Source organism: Cynocephalus volans, chromosome 9, assembly GCF_027409185.1.
Source record: "Cynocephalus volans isolate mCynVol1 chromosome 9, mCynVol1.pri, whole genome shotgun sequence".
Classification (NCBI taxonomy): Eukaryota; Metazoa; Chordata; class Mammalia; order Dermoptera; family Cynocephalidae; genus Cynocephalus; species Cynocephalus volans.
The window spans coordinates 63746478-63758870 of NC_084468.1; the positions used below are offsets into that span (position 1 = coordinate 63746478).

General features: G+C 38.0%; 1 protein-coding gene across 1 annotated transcript; it reads left to right on the forward strand.

The window, feature by feature from the left end:
• The first annotated feature begins 526 nt into the window (after nt 1–526).
• On the forward strand, nt 527–9471 carry AREG (amphiregulin). The gene is made up of 6 exons (XM_063108675.1): nt 527–773; nt 1566–1814; nt 4362–4563; nt 5270–5425; nt 7434–7545; nt 9296–9471. The coding sequence occupies exons 1-5, from the start codon at nt 710–712 to the stop codon at nt 7525–7527; spliced, it is 765 nt and encodes a 254-aa protein (XP_062964745.1). The 5' UTR covers nt 527–709; the 3' UTR covers nt 7528–7545; nt 9296–9471.
• Nucleotides 9472–12393: the final 2922 nt, after the last annotated feature.

The window sequence follows — 12393 nt, forward strand, 5'->3', positions numbered from 1 at the left end:
CAGGGCCACTCACTGACACAGAGGCCAGCCCCTCATGAGGAGGCGCGCTCTGTCGTCCTCTCAGGAGCCTCGCTTACCTTTGTGAAAGACATCAGGCTGTCATGGCTAAATCACTCTCGGTCTTAAAAGTATGCTTACATCTTAATGTGGAACTTTTCTGTTTAATCCCCGCCCGCTGTAATGTTACGATCAACCAAAGTATATAATAGCAAGTTTTTCTGAGAGTTTGAAACTTGGCGACTTTTGAATGGCAGGTACCGGCTCTCAAACCCCACTCCGGCTCTCGGATACCGACCGAGTAGCTGTTCCTCCTGGGAGCTAGAGGTTTCGTTCCGGTTTCTTCGCCGCGGCTGTCTAGGCCCGGACGCGGGAGGTGCGGCCCCGCCGTCGCGTGTGCTTTGGGGTGGGCGCCCCGCCCCCGCCTCCGCCCACGGCGTGACGTCACGGCCCGTGCTCCCGCCCCGCCCGCGCCTATAAAGCGGCAGGTGCGCGCCCGCCTATGGAATGTTCGCACACCTTGGTGCCGGTATCCGAGTGGCACCCGAGAGGTCCTGAGGCGAGCCCGAGGCGCTGCTGCATCCACGCCCGGAGCCCGGCCGGCCTTGGAGAACAGCCACCCTCTTCCCCGTCTGCTCCGCCACCCTCCTCCGGCCGGCAGCTCCCCACCGAGTTGCCCCAGAGACGGAGACGCCGCCGCCCCGAGGGACCAATGAGAGCCCCGCTGCTGCGGTCGGCGGCGCCCGTGGTGCTGTCACTTTTGATCCTCGGCTCAGGTGAGGACCTGCCGGCTCCAAACTGCCGGGCGCTTTTCCCACGGCGGGTAGAAGCTGTCGCCTCTTGAATTCTGCCGGCTGCTTCTCCAAAAACACGCCCCTTTGGCGCTCCCATCTCTGTCCCGCCACAGGTGAATCCTGTAGCTCTTCCCGCTAAGGTGATTCCCCAGGAGGAAGAGAGAAGCGGGCAGGTGTCTCGGACGTCCTGGCCAGGACGAGGGTGCGGGAGAGAATCCCTGTACTTTAGTTCAACTGAAGGAGACCTAAGAGATCATTTGATCCTAACCCTTAGTTTTACACTTTTTAAAATGTGAGCATGTGTTAAGAAAATCTGATATTTATATCCAGGACATATTAAAATGGCACAGGATAGGATTCTAGCAAACATAAATGTATTTGGAATATGAAGTGATGGGGATATTTAGACACTATCAGTTGAATAATTATATTAGGATAATTTGCCTATTTGGCAGTTTTGGGGGGTTTGTTTGTTTTTGGTTTGTAACTTGGAAGATTTAATGAAGGTAGTTTTTGTTTGTTTGTTTGATGTGGAAATTAATGTAAACTACCTGGAAAAGAACCTTGATAGAAGAAACTCTAATGGGAACAGCTGAGCTTGCTTGTTGGCAGAATGTGAAGTTGCTTTCTTGAGTGACTCAGTCATAAACAATAGCACATGTGCAATAACTGCTTTGCTATCAGAAGATAAACATTTCTGCCTAACACAGCTGACTGGCAAGAAAGGCTCCCTGCTTTACCTTTTCTTTTCTGCCCTTGTTCTTTCTTCTCCAGGCCATTATGCTGCTGCACTGGACCTCAATGACACCTACTCTGGGAAAGGGGAACCATTTTCTGAGGGCCACAGTTCTGATGGATTTGGGGTTACCTTGAGAAGTGGGATGTCCTCAGGAAGCGAGACTTCCCCTGTGAGTGAAATGACTTCTGGTAGTGCACTGTCCTCAGGAACCGACTATGACTATTCAGAAGAGTATGATAATGAACCACAAATATCTGGCTATATAGTAGATGAATCAGTCAGAGGTGAGTAGAGGATAAAGTGAAAATGTAGACTATGAGGTGTGGGTTTATAAGAGCAAAGTTGCTTCAGAGGAAAGGCCGCTCCCCAAATTTTCAAGTGGGAGTGCTAACACACGTTTTCTGTCTATTAAATCTTATCTTCACAGCAACTTAAGTAGGAATTGTTGTTCTCATTTTACAGTTGTGTAACTGAAGCTCAAAAAGGGGGATTGTTTTGCCCAAGGTTACACAGGTAGCAAGCAGATGAACCACAATTGCAATTCCAATCTGATTGATTCCAGATACTGTGCTCTTTCCCGTTGTGCCACATGACCGCATCTGAGAGACAGACGTAGACATTAACCATTACTACCTTCTTTCTGTCTTAGCTTTTATATCCCCTCCCTCCACATCACCCTGCCCCAAACCGCATTTTAACACAAACAAGAGAACAGAAGGAAGTAATGGGGCAGGAGGAATTGGACTTTAGCCTTTAAGTACTAGGTCTTGAGAAACTGGTGATGATGATGATAATAATAATAATGCCTTCTGGAAATATTAAAGAAGGACAAATATGCATAGATTTTATTTGCTAAAATCTTTATTTAACCCCAAATCCCATTTGTTGGTTAAATAATAGTGAGCCATGGTTTCTTTTGTTTTTGCTATCTGATCTTTAAAAAAAGACTTTTTGCTTAAAATGAGGGTACCAAAGTAGGAGATAAATATAGTTCATTACCCTCATGTTACTTTAGAGTTTGAGGGAAGAAGAGGTCATCAATAAATCAGATCTAAATATCCCAGGAGCATCCATTATGGAGGCAGAACAAGATGGTTTAAGAGTTCTTTATGGCCTCCTCTTTCCTGACCTGAGTTTCCTCCCCCTCTGTCTGGCTCCCAGAACTGGTGAGGATAGTGGTCCTTCAAGGACTGGGGTGAGTGGCAGGTGGGAAAAGCTTTAGTGAACACTTCACTCCTTTTCTTCTGAACTTGTGCTTTTATGTGAAGTGGGGAAGGGGTTTGTTTGTAATTCCTATTTTTGGAGGGATAAGATTAGATCATCAAGGTGTCTACAAACTGTTCTCTCAAAGATCTTTCAAGTTGTTAACACTTCAGAAGGCCAAATAGTTAGTGGTGCAAATGGCTTGTGCTCAAAATTGCAATGCATTGTGAAATAGAGTGAAAACATTGGTTGAACTCCTTTGAAAGGCTATTAAGTTAAATGTCTGTGGGGTTAATGTCTATTGCAACACTTTAGCGTAGTGGCTATTATTGTCTCTGTTTATAACTTTTAATCTATCTGACAAAGTACAGTAATATTTATTTAAAATATTTCTTTCAGAGGACTTTTTCTAACTTGTGTTTTTTTATCAGAGGAAAGTTTCAATATAAAAATTGCATAACCACCTATTAAACGTTGGTCCTAATTTGACTTTTGTTAATTATTATTAATTATTTTGTTAATTATTGTAATAACCTGCTAAAATATAATATTTATTTGTCATTTCTTTAATCACAGGTGTTCTATTTTTGATATCCTTTTTAACCTTCACTATGTTTGTAATGTTTTCTGTTTAATGGGTGTTACATGACTGTTATAACTAATAGTGTCTTCTCTTTTCATTGGATTCTGCTTGCTAATACTTGTTCAGATAAACCTATTGAGGGATTAGTGTTATAAAATGCATAGCACAAAGATAGAAAACCCCTTCTTATCTTTAACATGAGGGTGAACTACACCTTGCATAACTGTAAGACTGAACAAAAGTTTCTGTGGATCTGATGAGTTAGGACAAACCTCTGGAGCATTAACTACAAGTATTCCTGGACCCCTGTTTTCTAATAGATTAGCCACAGAAATGAGTCCCCTGGAGGCTATCAATTAATTATAATCTGTTGTAACCTGTGAGTTAGAGAAAATTAACATGTAATTTTCAGTTTTTTTCTGCCCTCAAATAGTGCTACTAATTCCCAACTATGATAGTGAGCACAAAGCCAATAAATAAAATCAACAAGTATACCCCAAGTCCTGTTTTAAGTACCATTTTAGTCAATAGCATTGGTATTTTCCAAGAGTAAAGAGTATAGTGGAAAAACAACAGGTTTTAACATTCCAACACTGCCATTTGCTAGCTGATTGTCTTTGGGCAGCTTACCTGTCTGTCTTCACTGAACTTAGTTTCCTCATCCATATCATGTGGATAACAATACATATAACTGCGATTTGGGTTTAATTAAATTAATGCTCATTTCCAAGAACTTGCTATGTATTAGAAATACAAGAAATGTTTAAAATATTTCATGGATTTTCTTATACACATAATTCCTATTACCGATAATAATACAAATCAATTCGAAATATGTGTTAAAGGTTTTCAGGTTTTTAAGTGCCAGACGGCACAGGTATTCTCTTTGCCCATTTATTGTGTGTATATTGTTTTAGTTAATGAGACAAACACGGCCATTATCCTCATGAGCTCCCAATGCTATGACTTCTTTCTCTTATGTCTCCAAAATGATATCCAAGATTAAGAAAGACTGTTGTCAGTAAATCTTGTTTTGTTTTTTTAGTTGAACAGGTAGTTAAACCCATGAAAAACAAAACAGAAAGTGAAAAGACTTCAGATAAACCCAAAAGAAAAAAAAAGGGAGGCAAAAATGGAACTACTAGAAGAAACAGAAAGAAGAAAAATCCATGTGATGCAGAATTCCAAAATTTCTGTATTCATGGAGAATGCAAATATATAGAGCACCTGAAGGTAGTAACTTGCAAGTAAGTTTTCCTAAATTATGTAGAATTCTGTATTTCTAACACTGTGTCTGAAACCCTGCTTGTAGAAACCATTTATTTTCCCAGTGTATAAGCCAGAGGTCAGCAAACATTTTCTTAAAGAATCAGATAGTAAATATTTTAGGCTTCATATGCATGTAGTTATATAACCAATCAAAATGTAAAAAAAAAAACCACTCAGTTTTCAGGCTGTTAAAAGCCTTACAAATGGCCAGATTTGGGCTGTGGGCTGTAGTTTGCTGACCACTAGTATAAGCTATCATTTTATAATATATATTTTTTAAAAACCTCTTTTTTAAAAAAGGACCCAAAGGTATTTTTCACATGATCTTTCATGTTGTTCTAATCTCTTTCCCCCCAAAAAGCTGCTAGCACATTAAATGATAGTGGCATGTATTAACTATATAATGAGCCACTGAACTCATCAGTTGGTTATAAAAGGAGTATAAAGAATGACAAGGTGTGTCTTCTTGGAATATCACACCCAAACTAATCTCAACTTGTTCTTATATTAATAGATCTTTGACTAGAATGCATTCTATATTTCATGATTTTGAAATGCAAATACATGGTTGAATATATTTTCTTTAAATGTTGGAATTAAATGTCTGTTTATGACCTGGAAAGTAAGCTTAACCTATACAGAATGTTTTAGTGATCATAATTTTTAAATGTGGCTTGTTTGCAGATGTCATCATGATTACTTTGGTGAACGATGTGGGGAAAAGTCCATGAAGACTCACAGCATGGTTGACAGTGACTTGTCAAAAATCGCTTTAGCAGCCATAGCTGCCTTTGTCTCTGCCGTGAGCTTCACAGCTATAGCTGTTGTTATTACAGTCCAGTAAGTATGGCATGACTTAAAAATTCCTAATAAAATAATGGCAGGTTAATTTTTTTCAGTATTCTATCACACTTACTATCATATTTTAGAAGAATTATTCTATTAGTGGCATGTGATCTTTGGTTTATATCCTTACACTTCATTGACAAAAATCACAGGATATGGTCAAAATTTTATTACTTTGGCCACCCTTAAACTTAATATGTAAAGCCCTTTTTCAGAAGATCTAAAATTTTTTGAACTTAAAAATTGATGGTTTTCTTTCATGTCATATTTCTGCTTATGGTTACTTCCAAACCTCTGAAAGTGCTGGTATCTTCTGTGAATATCTTAAGCTTAAGCAAGCCTCCCAGAAGCTAATTAAGGCCTGGTTCATAGATCAGATGTACTGCTTTGGTACTAAATCTCACAAAGAACTTTAAGTCAGTAGCTAAGAAGAGGTACGTCTTCTGCTCATATTAGAATGCAAAAGTGTGAGTTAGGAATTTCATAGCATGGTACTAATTTACTTAGAGCTTATGCCTATTTTGTTATTGCCAAATACAAAAGTATGGGAACTCAAATAATATAAAAACATTTCCACCCTATGACATGATGTAGAAAACAAGGACAATTCTGTCACTGTTTCCCTCCAGCAATATCTTCCCTCTGCTCATAATAACAGATCACACACTCCACTTCATGACCAATGAATGTCAGAACTAGACTGTTGCAGGTAGTAGGCACTGACAGGTTCTGATCAAAATGGCATTGTCTGTCAAACAGAAGTCACTAGGTAAGGGAAGGTGGGGGAGGGCATGAATGGCTCTATGATGACTCAGGTGCTACTAGAGCTTGGGAAAAGCAATGGACACCTTATTCTAATTTTAGGTCTTGGTAAATTACTTTAGCAACTGGACTGTGTACAGGAGCTACCACTATTGCCATTCAGGAAACAAGGGGTTATCTTCTGCCATTATTTACTATTATTTTAAATTCAATTCAGATAGTGATAAAATGACACATTAAAAAACTGTTTTATCATGCACATAAAGTTTGATGTGTGGTTTAAAATTGTTTTGCACACCCTAGTGTTTATTCTGGCCTTCTAGTACCTCAAGCCAGATATGCAAATGTGTTTAGGAAAGATACCCTCAGACAAACCATTATTATTTGACATAGAAGGATAGAAGAAAACAATTTCTAGTTAAGGAAAATGTTTTGCAATAATTAAACTTGTAATTATTCAACTTGAAATATTTCATAATTTTCTGGTAAACTGTGAGAAGACTTTGTCATGTCAGGACTGAAAATTAAGCAGCAACTTTTCTCCTTTTTGCCTATACTATGCTTGCATTAGAAACATCTAACACATGCTAAGGCACAGTTGCTGGGTTTTTTTTTTTTTTCTTTCATAATTGAGGTGAGTTTTCTTCAAAAATCACAACAAAAGAAAAGTTCTTAAGATTTAATGATAATATTTAGTAGATGGATTAAAGTTCTATTAAAAATAGAATTGCTTATACAAATTTTTAAACCACTGAATTTTTAAAATAGAAAGTAGCAACAAATGAAACTATAAGAAAATATCTGTACTTAAAAATAAAGCCCAACTTGTTTTGGAAGACTGTTTTAAAAAATTCTAATCATTTAAATTAGATTGTGCTAGCATAAAGTCTTTTTATGGTAAAACTATACTATCGTCTTCCCGTCTAGTACACGGCAGCTGTGCTAAGTTCTGCAGAAAAAAACACATGGATGTGTTCCATGCCTTCTGAAAGTTTGCATCTCAGTACACATTTAAATCTCAGTCCTCTGGAAATATGTTTATATAAAGTCAACATAAATGCCCCCTTAAGAAAAAATATTGGTACTGTTTTATAGCTGGGTTTAGGTTTTGGTTTAATGTCAAATACAGTGCTTAGTGGTCTATAAGGACTCATGAAAAGGAGCTCTATATGCATGAAAATCCCTGTCAATGTATAGATGAATAAAACTTTGATAAAGTAGAATGTCTTGTTCTCTAAAGGCTTCGAAAACGATACTTAAGAGAATATGAAGGAGAAGCTGAAGAACGAAAGAAACTTCGACAAGAAAATGGAAATGCACATGCCGTAGCATAACGGAAGATAATATTACAGGTTTGAGTTTTAAATGATATCTTTAGGTCATATCCTATATTTTGAAAAACATAACACTCTATCTCAGGAACAATAAGGAATGTGTTCTTCATTATGGATACACTAAGAACAATGGCTATACTAAAATGCTGTTCTTTGAATATGAGATAGAGTTCGACATTGAGAATGAACTACGTGCTTACTCAGTATTATAAGGGATATAAACATGAGAGACACCAATTCTGTTCTCAAAGAACTTAATGTTTAGCAGATAGGAAAAAAGTATGTAAGGAACCAGAATACTAGGGGAAGTAAAATAAGTGTCATAAGAAAGGAACCCATGGAGTATGAGGAGTTTCCAATGAAAGGTAGAATCTGGTGAGCTACATTTAGGGAGCAGGAACGAATGTGTATTCAGGATGGCATTGGAAGTGAGCCGTAGAGGACTGATGAGATTGAGACAAGCAATTATGTAGGGAAAGGAAGGCTGATACTGAGAGATGGAATAGATCATTTTAACAACTTGTGAAAAACAGCCTAGTTCAAAGGAGTGTTTGGGGAGATAAGGTCGTAATGATAGGTTGAGCTCACATGGTGCAGAGCCAAAGTTAGGATGCTCACACTAAAAACAGGAGGAAGTGGAGACAGTATGTTGAATATTCTTTTAAAGAAAGGAAGTAGAAAGGGAGGGAGGGCACAAAGTTGAGAGAAAGCTTGGTAAAAATATATATTTTTATTTTTTATCAAGAGGGAGTGCTGAGCATATTGTAGGTAGAAGGTAAGAAGGTGTGGAGAGATATTTTATTGATAATGAAAGTGAGTGGCTAATAAAGAAAACTCCCACTGGAAGAGGGAGGCAAGGAGATCAAATACACACTTAAAGTCAGTCAGGAGAAGAAACTTCTTTACTGAGACATTCAGGAAATATGATGTCACATACATAAGTCATCGCTTTCCTAACTTCAGTGGGTTTAAGAGTTACTTAAGATGCTTGGTAAATATGTATATTCCTAAGCTGAACCCTAAATCTATTGAACCAGAATTTCCATTTTTAATGTACAGTCCAGATGGTTCTAATGCTTGGAGAACCACTACATTTAGCACTGGTCAACTAAAGACATTATGTTCTTAGCCTATTACAGAATCAGCTCAGTAAGTCATGAAATGGATAATTATCCATATCAATGCTATACTCAGCATTTATTGCATCAAAATTTTTTAACGTATTGGCTTAATGTGCTGAAGCAAAGACCACCGACATGACTGTGGGTGGATTTGGGGTTATTTAGTGCATTGAGATTTCTCAGTGTAGGTCTCAGAATGATTTTAGGAAAAGGAATATGCTGTGCTGGCACATGGTGGCTGTCCATTAACTGGTAGCTACTATTATTATGCTGTGGTACTAATTATCCTAAATTAACTGTATATCATAAATACACTGAGCCACTTAATTCTTGTTTTTAATTATGTCCACTGCATAGATTTCGTTAGGAAAACTATTTCTCATGATTGTTGCTGCTTTTTTATTAAGCAGAATTTGATTCCACAGGTTTGAGCATATGCCATTTTCTAAGTAGGCACATAAACAAAGCAGATGAGAAAGAGGAATTCAAGCCAAAGTGATAGTTGGTTTCCAAAAAACTCTTAACATTTCTCATAAGACATTCTAGGAAAGAAAAAACTGACAAATTCTGATTCATGATTATTATTTGAAATTTTCTGAAAGCTATGTTGGAATTGAACTTATCGCTAATGCTTTATTTTCTCACAGGATATCAGATCGGAGTCACTGCCAAGTCACAACCGTACATGATGAGTTCATCCTCTTTTCAGAGGATTAGAAGAAAATGGAACCTTTCGGTTCTGATGGTTTTAAACTTTCAATTGTCACTTTTTATGCTGTCTTATTTCTGTACATAAAGATGCATGGAGACAAAAGTATTTTTTCAAGTTGTAAATAATTTATTTAATATTTAATGGAAGTGTATTTATTTTACAGTTCATTAAACTTTTTTAATCAAACAAATTGAGAGTTTGAATGTTAGTTTTGAGATTGTAAGACTCCAGGGCAATTTTCTCCTAACACTTGGTTGGTTATTTAAAAATAATTTCCTCCCCCTTTTACTGTTTTCCTGTTGATTTTTTAAAACTTATTGCTTTTCTTAGAAAACACTCTTAATGGGAAAATTATAAACTAGAGTCACTTGGTCTTCCCACAAACACTAACAATGCTTATAATAATAATCCAAAACTGGCCTTTTTTATTCCACGTGGAACTTATACCAAGTTCTGTTAAATATAAAAGAATCTAGACTCAAGGTGTGGCACTCTCTGTTACAGTAGACATGTAGTATAAAAGAAAGTAAACCCACTGTCCATCGCTGTGATCACCATAGACAAAGAGACGAGAATAAGTTTGAAAATTACAAAAGTGGAGTTTCAAGAAAACCAGGATTTACATCTGAGACTTCTTTCCCTAATGTTATGACATGAATGTATGAAGCATCAAAAACCCACTCTTTCCTCCCCTTGCTACTGTTTTTTTTTATAGTATTTTAAATAAATATATGTGTGTATTTGTGGCAGATGCTCCTTCAAGAACATTAAGGTTATGGGGGTCACCCACAGACTGGTGCCTGGCTGATCAACGTAGTGCAAAATGAAACAACCTTTATAGCATATGGGGAAATATTTTGAGAAAAGTAATAAGCATAACACCATCAGTCATCTCAGAACTTCATGAATGAGAGGTGCCTTACACATCAGCACTTTCATCTGTCTCTGGCATACCACTTACTGTGTCCTTGCCCAGTGATCATCTAACCAACTGGCTCCCATGCTCAGCTGCACATAATCATCAATTGAGGGATCTTAAATGTCTAAGTACCCAGCCTCCCCTCCCAGAGCTTCTGATTTCAATGGGCTGAAGTGAGGTGTTGCCATCTGTAATTTTAAAAAGATCCCTAGATGTTTCTTGTATGCAGCCAGTGTTGAGAACCTCTGGTTAAACTCTGCTTGAACATCTTCAGCACACACGTTCTGCAGCCTTGTCACTGAATATTTATTGCAGATGATTCAGATATAGAGCTAGGGATACAAGACAGAAAAGCCTGGACAGTATAGAAAATAACTGGCCAAGGTGTGCATGCTCCAGGGATCTCTGAGTGCCCAGGAAGCTCTCACCTAGCCTGGCCTGAGTGAATTAGGGAGTGCTTCCTGTAGAGAGACTACTCGAGATTGTACTTGAAGAGTGAATGGGGGTTATGGAAAGAAAATTGTTATAGGCATAAGCAAAATTACAGTGTCACCAAACAGTATGACCGGAAAGGTAAAATACAGAAAATAGTTCAGTATTATTGAAACAAATGTGAGGTCAAAAGAGGCTATAAGGAAGCTGGGGTGTAAGGGCGGGGTCACCCAGGGCCTTTACCATAGGCCAAGGGGAACAATTCCAGCCACTTGATCAGGTGTAGAAACTTGATCAGATTTGTATTCCAGGTAAGTCATGATCAGGCCACTGTGTGGGGGAAGGTCTTGAGCCAAGTCAAAAGCTCAAAAGATTAGCTTGGAAGCAGCTGAAATACTCCAGGTGAAAAAGAAAACACATGAAGCTGGGAAGAGAAACTCAACATGGATTTCCAGTTTTAATTACAGATTAAAAACACACAAAGTGATTTATTATAAAAACAAGGATGAGAGTAATGAGATAGAGAAGCCCTCAGTTTCTGGGCTTCAGTGGCTAGGTGGCTGATGACATCATGGTTTAAAGTAGGGAATTCCTTGAACTGGCTTGTTGAGTATTTTAGAAGAGAAGCATGGCTTTTCATTTATCCTTGACTGAAGAATGCCTCTTCTCTATTTTGTAAAGTTGTCTTTTATAAATTGTAACAGATTTATGAGGAAATAAGTACCAGCCTGGCTAGTTAGTCAACTGAATCATCCCTGTCCTCACCTCACATGCAAGTATGACGAGTTCAGGTTTGGATCTGCTGCGCTTGAGGTGTTGGGAGGTATCCAATAAGCAGAGGTACAAGTCTGAAGTTCAGGGAGGGGAAAATTATAGATTGAGAGCTATTAAAATATATTTGGTAACTGAAGCTACAAAAGGCCCAAGATTACTAAAGAAGGCTATCATGAGTCAGAAAAATATGTCTGTATTAGGACATCTTCCCAGTAGTCACCAAACATTTGGTGGTGACTTCTATGGCCACTGTAAAGATTCTAGGCACTTGCCTGCTATTCCACGTACCTTTCTAGCCCTTAAAAGATTATGAAATTATTACAATGGAATAGAAGGAAAAAACTACTACATTTATTATAATCATCATCATCATCGTCTCAAGTTTATTGAGTTCTTTGATAGCTCATGGACTCTTCTAAGTGCTTTACACATAACTCATCTAATCTGCACACTTCCTTAGAGGGTAGATACGTTTTATAGATGCGTAAAGCAAAGCTCAGAGAGATTAATTAACTTGTCCATGATCACACAGCTAGTAAATGACAGTGTCAGGCTGTCTGGCTACAGAGCCGATACACTTAAACTTCCTTCTCTGTTGCATTTCTATGTGCATACCAATTAGTGTGGTTTTAACTGCCACTCACTAATAAGATACTTTAATATCTGGTTTATATCTTGGAGACTCAAATAAGATAACACTTTTTTTAACTACCTGTGCTGCCTCCACAAAATTTCCCAATCTATCCCCTACTTTATCATCTCTTAAAATATGTCCCATGTCTAATTCATGACATGCACACACTGAGTTATAAACAGAGATGAGAACATATCAGCCAAATAAATCTTGGAGAGACACAATTAAAGCTGGATGCTGCTCTTTAGCCAAAATAGTGACTCCACGTTCTGAA

Excerpts from the sequence above, each read along its gene's own strand:
- AREG (XM_063108675.1), top strand. The coding sequence starts at position 710 with ATGAGAGCCCCGCTGCTGCGGTCGGCGGCGCCCGTGGTGCTGTCACTT. Across the intron at positions 774-1,565 it reads ACTTTTGATCCTCGGCTCAG|GCCATTATGCTGCTGCACTG; the intron begins GTGAGGACCTGC and ends TTTCTTCTCCAG. Across the intron at positions 5,426-7,433 it reads GCTGTTGTTATTACAGTCCA|GCTTCGAAAACGATACTTAA; the intron begins GTAAGTATGGCA and ends TGTTCTCTAAAG.